This window comes from Dendrobium catenatum, unplaced genomic scaffold, assembly GCF_001605985.2.
Source record: "Dendrobium catenatum unplaced genomic scaffold, ASM160598v2 fragScaff_scaffold_1338, whole genome shotgun sequence".
Taxonomy (NCBI): domain Eukaryota; kingdom Viridiplantae; phylum Streptophyta; class Magnoliopsida; order Asparagales; family Orchidaceae; genus Dendrobium; species Dendrobium catenatum.
The window spans coordinates 749977-768495 of NW_021319800.1; the positions used below are offsets into that span (position 1 = coordinate 749977).

The 18519-nt window shown below is 34.6% G+C and overlaps 1 protein-coding gene across 1 annotated transcript; it reads left to right on the plus strand.

The window, feature by feature from the left end:
- Nucleotides 1-5001: 5001 nt before the first annotated feature.
- LOC110115084 (zinc finger protein ZAT5-like) lies at nucleotides 5002-6186 on the plus strand. Its single transcript, XM_020848213.2, has one exon. It carries the CDS (start codon nucleotides 5392-5394, stop codon nucleotides 6076-6078), a length of 687 nt encoding a protein of 228 aa, XP_020703872.1. The 5' UTR covers nucleotides 5002-5391; the 3' UTR covers nucleotides 6079-6186.
- The last annotated feature ends 12333 nt before the right edge of the window (nucleotides 6187-18519 follow it).

Consider the following 18519-nt stretch of genomic DNA (forward strand, 5'->3'; position numbering starts at 1 on the left):
TATAATTTATCCTATTGAATTTAAAATGGATATTTTTTTTAGTTTTTTCCTCTTAATGGAGGCTTACAAGAAAAATTAGATACTAATGAAAGTAAAATATTTTAAACTAATAAATCTTAAATATCATAATTTTCTAGCGAGACTCTTAATTTTAGATGTGGATTAGAGTATATGCATCCTTATATTCATTTCAAATTTGTAGTGTGAAAAGGGAGGTTTATGACCTTCCTATAATTATACCATCTCCATATAACTTAAAAGTTTTAACATCCTATGTCTAGATATGCCAATATTCCATCTCATTACTCCTATTTATTTCAATATTCCTTTGTCGAGGTAATATATCACACTATATATTAACTATATATATGATCATTATATGCACTATATTAAGAGCGAGATATATTGAAAATATCTATGAATTAATTTAAAATAGAAGAGGAGCGAAAGCACGGTATCGCTTGGTGCGTTTGCGCTTGAAGATGACAGGGGAAGGGGAAGGGGAAGGGGAAGGGGAAGAGGATTCGCCAATGCTGCTGGAGCTGATGGAGTGAACCATGGCGAGAGAGTGAGAAATTATGAGGGGAAGAAGTTGGAGGAATGGAATATTATGGTATGGCAACGGTAATAAGTAGGAAGGTGGAGGAGGAAAGGCGGTGTTTTTGTTATGGAAGGGAGAATTAGGTGGGAGGAGGAGTGGTGTGGAGTGAAGAGAGGGCGGAGTGGAAGGAACGATCGCAAGAGGACAGAGTGGAGGAATAACTGAAAATCGGCTATATATGGAAAAGAGTGCAGTTTTGACACTTAAGCGGAAGGTTTGGTTAAGGCGAGGATGGCTCTGGCCGGAGTACAGCACAAGTGGCAGCGGAGCACTATACCAGCCTAACAGAGTTGGGCTTTTTCCTTAGCCACTAGTGGAGCATTAAAAACGGAGGACAGAGAGGCATAATTTTCTAAAATAATTTTCCTTTTTTTTCTCTTATCACTAATTGCCCTTTTTTATGTGAGAATTATATTTAAATATTTTAAATTTTATTTTTCGAACTATTAAACTTATATATTTTGTGTCAAAAAAAATATGAAATTGAAATTTTATTATGATTTTTAATATTTGAATGAGGATTATAAATTTGGAGAGATAATGGTGTTGGTTTTGTAAATAGAAAAAAATAATAATAGGTGTTATGTATTTAATTATATTTTTAATAAAATTTGCAATTGATTAATAAGAGCAGGGTTTAATATAATATTTATGAAATAATAATAATTTTGATATATAACAAATTTGATATAATGATGTATAATATATATAATTACAAATTTGATAAGGGTGCTAGTTTTGTAAATAGAAAAAATATTAGGTGTTATGTATTTAATTGCTCGTTTTTTACTATAAATTGTCTTTGATTAATAATAGTAATATTTAATATGATATTTATGAAATAATAATAGACATTTGAGAAGGAACGAGTATTGCAAATAAAGGGATGTAGGGCTTCGAGATGATGTAATCCTTAGTTTTGAGTTGTAATATCACATTTAAAACAACTATTAATAATGCAAAATAATTCTTATAATAATTCATGTAATCAATAAAATATCTTTATATTAACTATTTAATTAATAATATTATAAAATAAGATTAATTGCATCACATGAATCAAAGAGATAGATGATAACTCATTTCTAGGTGATATCTTCATCTTTGTTCCAAAGATATAGAAATAGTTGTTCTCTCTTTTGTAATATTTATGCTAGAATGGATTAGTTTTGCCTTGAAATACTATATATTATGATGAGTTAAACTTACTTTGGGTTGAAGTCTTATTTAAGTTTGATGTTCGATTTGATCAAACTCTATAGACGTGTAACTCGCGATCGAATTTGAATTTTGTGCTAATCACTATAAGTAAATATTATTTATTTTGGTATAAGCGTATCCTACCTCTTTAAGAGTATAAATTCATGTTATTTGTAATAGGCTTTTAATAACAGATTATACTGTCAATCCTATTATTGCAAAATCTTCTATTTTATGCATATGCTCATAATGAACTAGTTAGTTTGATAAATAGGTCATTCTTGGTGTATTGTTGCGTAAACTCCCATGCATTAAATTTTTTAATGTTCATTGGATGTAATAAATATCAATTTTATAAGTCATTCTATGATATGAAATAATAATCATCATATTGAAAATATAACACATGTTGAAAAGCATTAATGAAAAATTGAAAATTATTCACATTTGTGCAATGGTATATACGTCAGTAGAAGTCTATTAGATTTCGGTTGGTCAAGCCGACTGATCCCAAAGTAATAACTCTATAGAAAATTACTAGATTTTCTTGGTTTGTATTTATCTTCCCGGTGATAGGTATTTGATAAACCAACTATAGTTGTATGCATATAAATGTATAAATATATATTTGGACATGAATTAAAAATAATGAATGAATAGTATGTTATTTTGAGTTAGAATGGTACATATTGTGTTTGTATGTATAAGCATTGAAATGACTTAACATTAATAGTAATTTGACATATATACTTGTAACACTAGCATTTTAGAATTTAATATAGGAATTATGACATGTGAAGTTCTCATAGTTATATCTATTGATTCGTCATATGCATGTCTCATTTCTTTATCATTCATATTTTGATAGATATGAGTTTCTTGTTGGGTTAGATTTATCAAACTCCCTCGTTATTGTCACTTTACACCAAGTCTTGCCGGTGTGTTTAACAGACCATCACCTGATCAAAAGCAGATTTATCAACATTAGATTATATTTGATATTTTATAGAATATTATGATGCATTTGATTTTGAGGGTTGAGTAGTTTCATTCATGTTGTCATTTTTTTGGACTTATTTTGCTTGTAGTAGCTATATTACTTTTGTGTACTATTATTTGAATCTATATTAAAGAAATGAAATACTATTATTTACTTTGATATATTTAATTGTGTTATTTGTTTATGCACTTTTTTTTTTTTGTTGAGCTCTGCAATGCTTGAATCCGTTTCTACACTATTATAAATAATTATTTTTAGTTCTTTTGTAGAGAGTTTTGTCATTTCAATGTAGTCTTATACTTTGTAGTTTCTTTCTTTTGTTTCCCCTTTGAGTAAAGTCTAAGAGAGGTTAGAGAAGAGCAAGATGCTTTTATTGAGAGATCCTAGTGTGTACTATATAAGCAAATCTATTGTTAGATGAAAAAGGAGTGTGGAGAATATCAATTGATTCTTCCGAATTGCATTTATCTTATTCATTCTCATGTATCTTTTTTCTTATATGAATAAAATGAACATGAGTTTGCTTCTTGTATTATCCATATCTAAGTAAATATCTGAGTTTTAGGTTAGTATTGTAAATGTATAGAAAGTACTAATGTAGACTCTTCTATTTTAAATTAATTCATAGATATTTTCAATATATCTCTTTCTTAATATAGTGCATATAATGACCATATATATAGTTAATATATAGGGTGATGTATTACCTCGACAAAGGAATATTGAAATAAATAGGAGTAATGAGATGGAATATTGGCATATCTAGACATAGGATGTTAAAACTTTTAAGTTATATGCAGACAACTATAGTTGGTTTATCAAATGCCTATCACCGAGAAGATAAATACAAACCCAGAAAATCTAGTGATTTCCTATAGAGTTATCACTTTGGGGTCAGTCGGCTTGACCAACCAAAATCTAATAGACTTCTACTGACGTATATACCATTGCACAAATGTGAATAATTTTCAATTTTTCATTAATGCTTTTCAACATGTGTTATATTTTCAATATGATGATTATTATTTCATATCATAGAATGACTTATAAAATTGATATTTATTACATCCAATGAACATTAAAAAATTTAATGCATGGGATTTTATGCAACAATACACCAAGAATGACCTATTTATCAAACTAACTAGTTCATTATGAGCATATGCCTAAAAGAGAAGATTTTTCAATAACAAGATTGACAGTATAATCTGTTATTAAAATCCTATTACAAATAACATGAATTTATTCTCTTAAAAAGGAAGAGCACGCTTATACCAAAATAAATAATAATTACTTATAGTGATTAGCACAAAATTCAAATTCGGTCGCGAGTTGCACGTCTATAGAGTTTGATCAAATCGAACATCAAACTTAAATAATACTTCAACCCAAAGCAAGTTTAACTCATCATAATATATAGTACTTCAAGGCAAAACTAATCCATTCTAGCATGAAGATATCACCTAGAAATGGAATTATCATCTACCTCTTTGATTCATGTGATGCAATTAATCTTATTTTATAATATTATTAATTAAATAGTTAATATAAAGATATTTTATTGATTACATGAATTATTATAAGAATTATTTTGCATTATTAATAGTTGTTTTAAATGTGATATTACAACTCAAAACTAAGGATTACATCATCTCGAAGCCCAACATCCCTTTATTTGCAATACTCGTTCCTTCTCAAATGTCTATTATTATTTCATAAATATCATATTAAATATTACTATTATTAATCGAAGACAATTTATAGTAAAAAACGAGCAATTAAATACATAACACCTAATATTTTTTCTATTTACAAAACTACCACCCTTATCAAATTTGTAATTATATATATTATACATCATTATATCAAATTTGTTATATATCAAAATTATTATTATTTCATAAATATTATATTAAACCCTTCTATTATTAATCAATTGCAAATTTTATTAAAAAAATAATTAAATACATAACACCTTTTTTTTTCTATTTACAAAACCAATACCATTATCTCTCAAATATTAAAATTCATAATAAAATTTCAAATCATATTTTTTTATCAAATTTCCAATAAGCATAGGACACAAAAATATATAAATTTAATAGTTTGAAAAATAAAATTTAAAATATTTAAATATAATTCTCCCATAAAAAAGGGCAATTAGTGATAAGAGAAAAAAAAAGAAAATTATTTTAGAAAATTATGCCTCTCTGTCCTCCGTTTTTAATGCTCCACTAGTGGCTAAGGAAAAAGCCCAACTCTGTTAGGCTGGTATAGTGCTCCGCTGCCACTTGTGCTGTACTCCGGCCAGAGCCATCCTCGCCTTAACCAAACCTTCCGCTTAAGTGTCAAAACTGCACTCTTTTCCATATATAGCCGATTTTCAGTTATTCCTCCACTCTGTCCTCTTGCGATCGTTCCTTCCACTCCGCCCTCTCTTCACTCCACACCACTCCTCCTCCCACCTAATTCTCCCTTCCATAACAAAAACACCGCCTTTCCTCCTCCACCTTCCTACTTATTACCGTTGCCATACCATAATATTCCATTCCTCCAACTTCTTCCCCTCATAATTTCTCACTCTCTCGCCATGGTTCACTCCATCAGCTCCAGCAGCATCGGCGAATCCTCTTCCCCTTCCCCTTCCCCTTCCCCTGTCATCTTCAAGCGCAAACGCACCAAGCGATACCGTGCTTTCGCTCCTCCTCCGTCCACCGCCGCCACCGCCACAGCCGCCTCGTCGGCTTCTTCGAATACCACTGAGGAGGACCATGACATGGCCGATTGCCTCATGCTCCTCGCACAAGGTCCCCCCGTTCCATTCAACGAAGCCGCAGCGCCCCTGTTGAAGCCTACCGGGCCGGCCGGCGTAGCGATAGTCTACAAATGCAAGACCTGCGACAAATGCTTTTCTTCCTTCCAAGCCCTCGGCGGCCATCGGGCCAGTCACAAGAAGCCAAAGCTAACACCTTTCGAGACCGAGCTCCTAGGCACCATGGCAAAACCAATAGCTAATTCTTCTTCAAGCGCCGGCGGGAAAAAGAGAACACATCAGTGCTCGGTGTGCGGGGCTGAGTTTTCCTCCGGCCAAGCGCTCGGCGGCCATATGAGAAGGCATCGTCCGGCTCTTCTTCTAGAGAACAAATTGGAGACTAACAGGACGGAAAATAAAGTTTTGTTGCTTGATCTCAACCTTCCCGCTCCGGCCGACGACGACCCCTTCGCCGCCGACGACGACGACGACGGCGCTAGTCGATCGCAACTTCTCGAGTATTGAATACATATTTATAAAGTTTACTTACATAAGATACTGTGAATTAATGAATAATATTTATGTATCGAGATTTCCGTTTATTGTAAGAAAAATTCATTTGATTCTTTAAAAAAAAAAGTCATTTTTTTCATTTTTAAATGGCAATGCGTTCACGAAAAGGGAGTGATGGAGAAGCTTTTTATTTTGTTGATCTGAGCAAAAGTTGTGCAGAGCCTCCGTTTGGTTTGGTTTGATTTGGTTTCTCCACCGCCAAGAAAAAGGGAGTGGATTAGGTTGCTCTTCTCATGAGTTTGTTTGGTTTATAAGACAACTGTATCTCATTACATTAAATGCCAAAGAGAATAAAAAGGGAGGCTATGAGCAACTGCCCATCTAACAGTCACCCACTACTAACTCTTTCATTTTCATTCATATCTCTAAGGCCGAACTCTTATTACTACACTGTCTCCTAACTTAATCCTCTTCCTCCTCCTCCTCTCTCTCTCTCTTTCATTCCACTTATAATTTGAAAAAAATTCTCTCTCTCATCAAAGTTTCTTTTTCAATAGCTTTTTTAAAATTTTTTAATTATTATAAATGTTATAAAAAATACATTTTTAAAAAATTTAAATAGTATCTTTCTTGTAGCTATCACCTACTAATAGATATGTTTGTAATAAAGTAAATTTGTATCATAAAAATTTCTCAAGAATTAGTAAGGAAGCAATTTGAATATTTCTAATTTTATTTAGGTTTTGTTTGAGGCAGCTTTTTTGCTACTGTATAGAACTGTTTTTTAGTATAAAAATTGATGTGAGACCTGATCGGAAAACCTTCGCGAACACCTGCAACCAAAGACCCTGTTTCCAAAGGATTAAGCAATGGAACAGTAATGATAGCTTAATTTCATTAAGTGGTAAAAACTACTGTGCCTCCTCTCTCGACAAGGCATATAACAGGAGAAAATTAACAATGGCAATATTGAAAATAACTAAGTATTAAGCAAAAACTAATGATGAAGTCGTTAGGAGCAGTAGTGGAGAATAGAAAGTCCTCCAGAGTAGTGGCCACGGTGGCAAGCGTCTAGACAGCAAAAGTGGCCACGGTGGCAGGTCGTTGCCTCAGCGATCCGGTATTCCCTCATGAGCCGCTTATTAACTGGAACCTGGAACCACATCAGGTACCTCCCGCTATAGAAATTTTAGGTTCCACCTGAATACTTGAACTGCCTGCATCATCGGGAGGGTGATAAGGAAAGAGATCCGAGACATTAAAGGTCTTTGAAGTATGCATGGTGTCTGGTAGATCGACGACATAAGCATTGTCGTTAATACGTTTGAGAATAGGCACGGGACCAAATTTGCAAGGACTCAATTTTGAATTTGCTCCGGTGGGAAAACGGTCTTTGCGAAGTCGTATGAGAACTAGATCGCCAGGTTCAAAAGAAACATGACGACGGTGAAGATCAGCGGCTTTCTTGTAGGTGGAATTGGACGTGATGAGCTTCATACGGACTTCATCGGATTGGCATTGATCCGTCAAGGCTGCAGCGGACTTGTTAGCACATTTGGGAAGAATAGCTATATCGAATAAGTGATTCAGAACCTTAGTATAGACGATAGCAAAAGGACATTGTCCAGTTGACCGGTTAGGCATAGAGTTATAAGCAAACTCCGCCTGGCTTAATGCATTTTCCCACTGTTTCGGCTGGTGCTGTACGAGGCAACGCAGCATATTGCCAAGTGTCCTATTAACGACCTCCGTCTGTCCATCAGACTGGGGGTGATAAGCAGAGCTAAGGTTCAAGGAGGTGTGAAGTCGCTTCCACAATTCGCGCCAAAAATGGCTAACAAATTTGACATCCCGATCGGAAGTTATACTCCGTGGGAGTCCATGTAGGCGCACAATTTCATTGAAGAACAACCAAGCGATGTTGACGGCATCAAGGGACTTACGACATGCGACGAAGTGTGCCATCTTTGAAAAACGGTCAACAATGACCATTATGGAATCAGCTCCCCGCTGCGTTCGTGGCAAGCCCAATACGAAGTCGATACTGATGTCCTCCCATATAGAATCAGGGACCGACAGAGGCGTGTACAGTCCGGCATTCTGCTTGTTGCCTTTAAATTCCTGACAAACAGCGCAGCGCTCAACGAAACGGGAGACGTCTCGATGAAGTTTAGGCCAGAAAAATCTAGCCTTGAGCTGTTGAATCGTTTTCTCGTGACCCAGGTGAGCAGCCAATCCGCCTGCGTGAGCCTCTTTAATGAGTTGTTGCCTGTAGGATGATTCAGGAATACATAGTGCGTTCCCTTTGAAGAGGTACCCGTGGCGGATAGAGTAATTTGCAACTGGTTGTGATGCCACACATTGTTGCCAAGGAAGAGCGAAATCTGGATCTTCAAGATAGAGCTCTTGGAGACATTCAAGGCCGGTTAACTCAGTCTAGAGCTGAGTGATAAGTGCGGACCGTGCGGTGCGCCGACTGAGAGCATCCGCAACCCGGTTCTGGTTTCCAAATTTATGCTTCAGCACGAAAGTGAACTTCTGCAAAAAAAGGATCCATCTCGTGTGCATACGATTGATGGTTTTCTGACTGTTAAGGAACTGTAACGCCTTATGATCACTACTCAGAATGAAGTCCTAGTGTAGTAGATAGTGCTCCCAATGTTTCAACGCACGAACGACAGCATAGAGCTCTTGCTCGTACACTGTCCATTTTTGCCTCGCAGTGCTTAATTTTTCACTGAAAAACTCTATGGGACGGTCGGACTGAGATAACACCGCGCCAATTCCGACTGTGGATGCGTCGGTGTCTACTTGGAACGGAAGGTCAAAGTTCGGAAGTGCTAGAACAGGTGCGGAGCTTAAGGCTTCCTTTATGGTGTCCCAACTGCGCTGACAAGATTCATTCCAACGTAGTTGTTTGGCTTTCAAGCAGTCCGTGATTGGCGCCATTATGATACTGAATCCCCGAATGAAACGTCTGTAAAAATTAGCAAGTCCATGAAAACTGCGGACGTCGAACAATGTGCGAGGGATTGGCCAGTCGCGGATGGCCGAGATCTTGCGGGGATCGGTTGCGACTCCATCAGCCGAAACAATAAAGCCCAAGAAATAAACTTGCGCTGTAGCAAATTCACACTTAGATGAATTCAAATAAAGATGGTGTTCTCTAAGTGCCTGTAACACCTTAGTAAGGCGTCCGATATGATCTTCAAAGGACGAGTTGTAGATCAAGATGTCATCGAAATAACGCTGTAGCAAATTCACCTTAGTCAAGGTGTCCGATGTGATCTATAGCGGGAGGTACTTGATGTGGTTCCAGGTTCCAGTTAATAAGCGGCTCATGGGGGAATACCGGATCGCTGAGGCAACGGCCTGCCACCGTGGCCACTACTATGTAGGACTTTCTATTCTCCACTACTGCTCCTAATGACTTCATCATTAGTTTTTGCTTAATACTTAGTTATTTTCAATATTGCCATTGTTAATTTTCTCCTGTTATATGCCTTGTCGAGAGAGGAGGCACAATAGTTTTTACCACTTAATGAAATTAAGCTATCGTTACTGTTCCATTGCTTAATCCTTTGGAAACAGGGTCTTCGGTTGCAGGTGTTCGCGAAGGTTTTTCGATCAGGTCTCACATCAAAAATGTCTAGAAAGTCGTTTTAGAAAGCATCAAAGAATATGCCCCAAACGAAGCCTTAGGATTTGATTCAGATGACTTTTTTCATACAAAAATAAAAAAAAAAAATTGTAAAAAAATATTTAAAAAAATATTTTTGGAAGTAGTAAGAAAACCATCCCAAATGAAACTTTCATTTCAATAAACACACAGCTGTATTTCGTATAATGAGATGAATATTCCTCAATAATAATCCTCAACATTCAAATTAAAAGACAATTCTTTTTTATTTTCTAGAATTAATTTTTTTGGGGGGTCATATCAAGCATTTCTTGATTCCTACCTTACATTTTTAAGTTAAAATTAACTCTAAATATGAGAATAAATTTTTTGCATGCTACCTCTTTGAATGAATTGAAAATCACAGACTTCTAGATTTCAAAGAATTCCAAATTCAAATTATTTCAATTATGATATTCATGAATGTAAATCCCTATTCCCTTTGTTTAGTAGAAAGTCACAATCACATAGTCTCTTCTAAACCATTTAGACCATAATGATATCATCAAAAAATAAATTGGTCAAATATTCTGTCCATTATATATATCAAATTTTACTAAATAAAACTATTAATAAATCTAATCATTTATGTGCTAATATCAAAATAACTCTAATAATTTCACTAATTATTCTGATTAATGACCTAATCTTTCTTCCTATAAATTGTCATTCCATATGAGGGAAACACTTGGAGAGGAAGTCACTTGGGCAGATTACAACACTAAAAATAAATAATTAAGAGATAATTAAGAGGGGATTTAAATATGATTAGGCATGGTTGATGGCTTGATTATGAGGCTCTAATAAGTGTCATGATCAAGTGCACGTCTATAGGAGTGAAGTGGGAATGAGATAACGTGGATGGTATCACATGGGAGATGTGTCTTTGGACGGTTAATCCGGCCAACTATCTCTTCCATTATAATCAATAAATTTTAATATCTGAAAATGCTTACCTTGCTTCATTAGGATCTTATCTATTAAATTTTAAAAAATTATTTACAAGCTGTATATGGAATCTTAGGCTTCGTTTCAGATGACTTTCTTACTGCTTCTTAAAGCGACTTTTTAGTAAAAAATTAACTAGAAAGTTGCTTTGAGAAGCAGTAAAAAAATCGTCCCAAACGGAGTGTTAATATTTGAAACTATGGAGCCATTAGGCTTCTTCTATGGTGGAAATTATGAATTATGAAATATGATAGAGAATGGAAGAAGAGGATTCTAGTTATGCCACTGGTTTTAAAATTGAGAGAGAAAAATGAAACAAAATTCATTGAAATTCGTGTACATTTATTTAGTCATTGTTAAGAGATCTTTTTAGTTTTAATTAAGGGGTAACTTTGAAAAACATATGATTTTAATGTCGAAAAGAATGTCATTAATAATTTTTTTTTGTTTTGTTTTTGCGGGTATCACTAATGATCGATTAGGGGCAACGTTCTGATTGCTTTATTTTTTAGATTACAATCGTATTTTTGTTTAGTAATATTTTCTCACTATTTACTCGTTATTTTTAATAAATTATTATGATAAAAAACTATTTTTATAACCATATCTACTAATGTGTGTCATCTGTAGAAAAATTGTTGATTGGCTTTTCAAAAAAATAAAAATACATATAGTGCTCACAATATTTAAAAAAAAAATCATTTATTTAAAAAAAAATCAAACAATTACTTTATTAAAACTATCACACACATTAACAAATTTGATTGCAAAAAACAACTTCCCCTCCACAAAAAAAAAATCTGAAAGGCAACAAATAAACAATAACAAAAAAATTATCTAAATAACAAAACAACCAGAAAACTATCCTAAACAAACCTTAAATATACATTATTAACTTTTACTTAATATTTGATGACTATTTAAATCATCATATAATCTTTTAAAATTGATCGTTAATTATTCATCATAAACATTGTTGATTTTTTCTTTAAGAGTCTTACTATAAAAATATTTATAAGAAAAATTTTATCATAATTATAAGATAATTTCACTTTCTCCAAACTATATATAAAAAAAAAATCCTCAATATTCATTTTCAAAGTTATAAAATTTCCATACTCTCACTTAGAAGCAACCAAGTGGACCCTAATCATGCGTTGCTTTGTTTAATAGTCTATCTTTTGATACAAAATGTAATTAGTAGATTATTAATTAACAGATTTTACTAATTCTATAAGAAACTATATAGAGTATGTATGGTTTGTTGCTGCTCAAATTTTTCAACAGAAGGATATTATTGCAGTATATATTCATTTCAAATTTCGCATCAAAGTAAATTTTATTTTTTTAGAGCAATAAAAAGACTTTCTATATATATAGAATTTAAAATTATATCATGAGCTGTGAGTAATTAGTATTATAAATAGATGTGCAAGAGACCTTTCATCTTCCTCCATATCCTCTTTGTGGTACATCAAATTTTTTATTCAAATATATGATTCTCTAAGATATTATATATACATATCACTCAACATGCCTAAACTTCATTATTTGCTCATATAACATCAAAATTTTCAAAAAAACATAAAAAATAACACCCTCATCACCCTCCCCATTGCCATTCCATCACTGTCACTAATCTTGTTGCCCTGTACCACAGCATTCACATATCTCATAAATCCCCTTACCCAAGTATCGCCCCTTCATGGAAAAATTATTCTGCGCGGACACCTAACGCCATCAAGAGACATACCAGAATGCGTCACGTCACCCCATCGCTCAATACCGCAGCTCAGTACAGCTAACGTGACACATTCTGGTTGGTCTCCGGACGATGTTCTATGTCAGATCTCCGCACAGAATAATTTCTCCCCTTCATGACACTTCCCATATGATCCTGCCACAGCCTTCTTATTATTAGAGCAGCAACACAAGAATACTTAATTTACTTAAATTGTAATCTGTAGCTTATACAGCATATAGCCTTTTATGTATCAAGTACAATCTATAAATACACATGTATCATATGAAGCAAATATGAAAATGAATAATATCTCTCTGTTTACTTTCCCTTTCTCACTTGTTTTCTTGTTCCTGTAAAGATTCAAAGATTACGTTTCTACACTTATCTCATCGATGCCATTTCCAGTTACGACTTCCTCATCTCGACATGCCATGACACTATCCCATCTTGACTTTCTAGTCCCATCAAAGTCTCTCTCTCCTTCATCATCAAGAGGTTCATACAGTAATATAAGTTCAAGTTTTATATCTTCTAAATAATAACAATTTGATGTTAAATATACAATTGGGTGATCATTGAGTGCAATGTATGCAAATCTCCCTTTAATCAAATATAATCTCTTTGACCTATAAACTAATTAACATTAACTATCATTAATTTAGCACATCCCTTCTTATATTACTAACAACAAAACTCAAGCTTAGTCACACCAACTAAAATATACTCAATTATTGCATTATATGCCCCTCCACTATATCACCATTCAATATAAGATCCTATGTCACACAAAATTTCTTCAATGAGCAGCAAGAGTCATGAGGGCAGTATGCTAACAATAAGTCAATAGCTGCAGGTAGAGAGACTAAAACAAAAAAATAAAAATAAAGTAATAAAGTCACATTACATAGACTTTTTTATGTGACGGTTGTACAAATTATTCAATAAATAGTAGGCAGCTGTGGAAGCCGTGAACAGATGAGAAAATCACTTTATGTGATAATTCAAGTGGAGTTTTGTAATAAACTAATTGTTGTGGGGTTAACTGCAACATCTGCCTTCCATGCATGAATCCTATTCACATAAGTTCATTATTCGAAGAGGATTGTGAATAGAAATATGTATTTATTTATATTGCTTAAGTAAATATAATTACTTATGCAGTGATTATATTAAAGAGAAATATTAAATAAAATTTATATACAAAAATAAATATATTTTTTTTTATTATGAGTAGTCATAGGAGATGAGGATTTGTTAGATAGAATTTTCAGAAAGAAAAGAAAAAAAGAGAGTTTGACTCAGTTCAAATAATTCTGCTTATTTGAGTCGACTGTAAACAATATCGTGCTTTATCGTAACTGAATACTACTACAGCAACAAATATTTATCTCACTATATGAGATCAGAAATATAAATATTTTTTATCAATTATATTTTATTAAAAGTCAAAATATCATTTAAATATAATAAACAAATCATTTTTAATACTACTAACCAAGTCGTTTTAGGTCACCTCTATCTTTTATAACATAGGTTAATTCTAATACATCTACTCTCCTAACAAGATCATCGGAAATTCTATGACTCTCTTGTATAGCTCATTATGTGACATAACCTTAATCGTCACTTATAAAGAAAAGGCCAAAAGTTAAATAGGATTCTTTTTAGATACCGCACAACATCCTCTACAAAAACAAGAGAGATTATTACGAGCAGAGGCTGAACATAGAGAATCGTTCGGTTTTGTTTCTGTGAACAGTAAAAGCGCAGTGCTGAACAGTAACTGTGCTTTTACTGTTAACAGAGACAAAACCGAACAGTTCTCTGTATCCGATTTCTACGAGTAATAATTTTTCCAAAAATACAATATATACTATCTCGCTTAGATGATGATGTCGGCTTACATTGCGAGTTGATTTTTAGGCAACTTTAAAGGATGGCCAATCTCATTTCCTGTAAAAAAGCATTACAAAGACTGCTTTTCTTTGACCATCTACAAAATGGAAAGCTCAGCCCACGAATGCTTTCTCAATTCAAATTGTCAATGCATGACCACCCTCAAAATTTAGGCAAATTATTATGTCCAGTCACCTGACCTAGAAATAGGTCCGGACATCCAATAAAAACTTGCCACGTGTACTGCGCTTTAAGTGTGCTTTGATTACGCTTTAACTGTGCTTTACCTGCGCTTTTGACTGTGCTTTTTTGAGTCAAAGCGCAGTCCACGTGGTAAAATTTTAGTGGATGTCCGGACTTAGAAATAGGTCCGGTGACCAGCCCTAATAATTTGCCCAAAATTCAAGAGATGATTGTGCTCAACTCTTTTAGAGGAAAGTTCAATCTCACAACCCGAATCTTGCAAAAAAGTTCAATCCTGCTCACTATCACTCCTTTGAATCCAATGGTCTAACCTCTCACGGTCAATAAAGTGGTGAAACATCATTTGCTATCTATGATTTTCGTGGAGGCATCACTACGACAGTTCTTGCAGATCCCCCCCAAAAATAATAACTATTTGCTAACTTTAAGCAATAATTTATTACTTAGATTTCCTTCGCAACAACTTTTTTATTACTTAAAATAACTTCTTAATACAAGAATTTTAAATTTTATATTAAAAAGTTGCTTTAAAAAATAGGAAAGTCATCCCAAAAAAAACCTTAACTTATCGCTGCTCAATGTTGAAAATTCTCATGCCTTCCTAAAAAATGATACAAGGGCCAAATGAGACATTTTCAACCTTTTTTTTGGAACGGGGTGTCCACCTGTTGCCACCCCTGAAAGGGCGCTTGGCGGTGTGACTAATCCTCGGCTGACTTAAAAGAGGCATCCACCCCAGAAACTTCCTGTCCCGCACTTGATTGGACCACACTTAAGAGGCGCTACTGCTCAAAGTGAATCGAGCATGAGTTGGGATGCTCTCAACCGTACTCGCCCACCAACCAAACTAAACAACGGTGGGTGACCCTCTCATCACATTTCATCACTCATTCTTACAGTGAGATGTTGGAAGTTGAACATACTATTTCCCAAGCAACATTCACTCAAGGCCTCTGCTAAGGTCATTTTTGACATGCACTAATATGTTGCTTGAGTTGCTCAAATTGGCCAATAGTCACATCAATAAGAAAAAAATATATATAGAGTGGCCTTGGAACTAAAGTCTTATGCCCAAAGAAAAAACAAGTAGCTATGGAAACATCCTTGAGACATGTAATGCAAGTTGCATCATCATAAAGAAAAGTTAATGTCGTTTGAAAAATATGGAGTAGAATTGATATCTTATGACCACTCGACAAGGAAGAACAAGTTGCGCAACAAAGGTACTCAATATGTATTTCTTATAGTAGTAGTTGATTCCATTTACAACAAGGAATATTTTAGATACAAGTGATCAAATTAAGGCTTCGTTTGGGCGTCTTTCTTACTGCTAGGGGAGTCAATTTCGGGTCACGGGTCGGATTTGGGTCAAACCCGAAATTGACTCGGCACTATTCGGGTCAACCAGAACACGATCCGTTTCAGCAAACGGGTCGATTTTTTGGACTCGAACCCGACCTACTTCGTGTCCGAGTCAACCCAACACGACCCGAATAACCCGGGACGAACAAAAAATTGCTAGTTTTTTTGATAAAAAAGCAAGTTAATCTTCGATTTTCGAGTCAAAAGTAGGTAACAATTAGTCAATCTCGGGTTTCCGGGTCAAAATGAGTTTTCAGATAAAAAACGGATCAATTTCAGGATACAGGGTCAACTCGAACCCGAGCCGATTTTTTGAAACGGGCCGATTTGTTGAACTTGAACCCGTCCCGTTTCAGGTTCGGGTTGACCCTAACCCGGAATTTTTGGTTCGGATCGGGTTCTAGTCAGGTTTTCGAGTCGTGTCAAATATTGACATCCCTGCTTATTTCTTTATAAAGCAACTTTTCCGTAAAAATTTTACTGAAAAGCTTACTGAAAACAAAGCATAAATGAACAAGCCTAGCCTGTCATATTCAAGAATGGATCGATCTTGGAAAATACAAATAAATTAACAAGGATGAATGGAACCAGGTATTCATATAAATGAAATAGTACTAACCAAGCTGTAACAAAGGAGAAAAGCCATTAAATTGATAGCTATATGCATGTAACAGGAATGCCGATTGATATTTAACGAAAGAAAGATGGCAGATAACTGATTCACTTTAGCGAAAGAGGATAATGAGACAAAATTCATAATCGAATAACAGAAGTACCAAAATAACTGAGCGCCGGATCAGAAAAAAAGATCATTTATAAGCCATGAAATTTCATGGAACTAACAAAGAGGAACTTTTTTCAGGCAGATGATTATTTGACAAATAGAATTTAACTCAGGTATTAAAGAAGATTACTCTTTAAAATAGTTAGTCGTAGTTACACGCTGAGATGGGAGGATGCTAAAAGGAAAATATAGGACACAATGTAGGATTTAATGGAGACTGGAAAAATAATTTCATCGTCTCCGAAAGTCATCAAGAAGAATTATCGGAACTCGGAAGCGTACATGAATCCATTGAAATCAGAATCTAGATTTTCGGTATTTCACGTTTGAAGCGGTGTTCTCAAAGAGAGCGAGAGACCTCTTCTTTTTCACTCAAGATAGGAAATGAGGTAAATGAGAACTTAACTGTTTAAACTGGAGACCACGACCTCTCTATACTTTAAAATGTCTTTATTTTATTTCAATCCATCATTAAAATAAAATAAATATTCAACCTCTACATAAAAATTAATTCCATAGAAATTCAATTGAGATGCCGCATAAACCAAATAATCAAGGATTTAAAAATCGGACTGGACCGGCCGGTTCAACCTGTTGAACCGGGAACTGGTCAGGCGGCCGGTCCGGTTCTATCATTAGAGTCGGGTTGTATTCAAACCGGCCAAAGAACGGTTCAAATAACGGTTGAACCGCCGAACCGCCGGATCGCCAGACTGGGATCGTTTGAAAGAACCGACTGGTTTCAAAGCGCATGATTTTTGGCCGCTGATCGCACATGTAGCGGCTGAAAATGGTTTTGGTTTGAATATGATGAGGCGAAGCCTCTTTTACGTGCAGCTCTTTCCTCTTTCTTTCTCGACAGCCCTACTGAGCCGAGACGGGAGAGGCGAATGCCTGAGAGCCTGGGAGAGATGAACAACGGGGATAGATGGACGAACGACGCCTTCTTTCGTGCTATCTCTATTTCCCAGGTATCTTAGTAATCTTGGCTTCTACCTCTTTCCATTTTATTTTCTTTGAACAACTCCTGCATTCCTGCTCTTCCCAGCTCGTATATGTTCGAAATGGTTTTTAGCAATTCCTTTTTATGTTAATCGGTTGGATTTGTTTAGTTTAGAGTAGCTGCTCTTGCCGAAAGAATTTGACAAGTTCTAACTGTGGCATGCTTAGGCCGATTGCTTTTATGAACTAACTGAGAAATACTCAAGTTTCCAGTAACTAAGAAGAGGGTTGAATGACTAAAAACGGTTGAAATATACTATTGAGAAATAAACTGAACCAACAGACTCTTTAATGAAGATTGCCAGTAATTAATTCAGGAAGTGATTTAGAATTGGTTATTTGAACCCAATTAGAGTTTGGAAGTCTAAGTTAATGTCATGTAGGTTTTCATGTCGGGATGTCATCTAAAGCATGGTCAAAGAAGAGAAACCAAATATAAATGTTTTTAATCTTACAAAGAACTATCCGAATGAATGTATTAGAGGAAAATGTATCATTAATTTTATATTTTTTAATAATATTATTATTTATTACGTCATCTAGTTCGACCCCGGTTCGACCGGTCGAACCGTGAACCTCTCCTTCTACTGGTTCGTTGTCTGGTCCGGTTTTCAAAACCTTGGAAATAATAATTTAATTCTTAAATAGATCATGAATTTAATTGGTTCAAATTTAGATAGCTTCTAATGTATAATACTTTATGTATATGTAGAAATATATGTGCCCACATATAGAAATTTTCCAACACACAAGTCTAACCAGGCCTATCCATGTCTGCTCATCAGCATTTACTATGTTTAAAAAACAATCAAAAAGATAGGAATAAATTCGTTA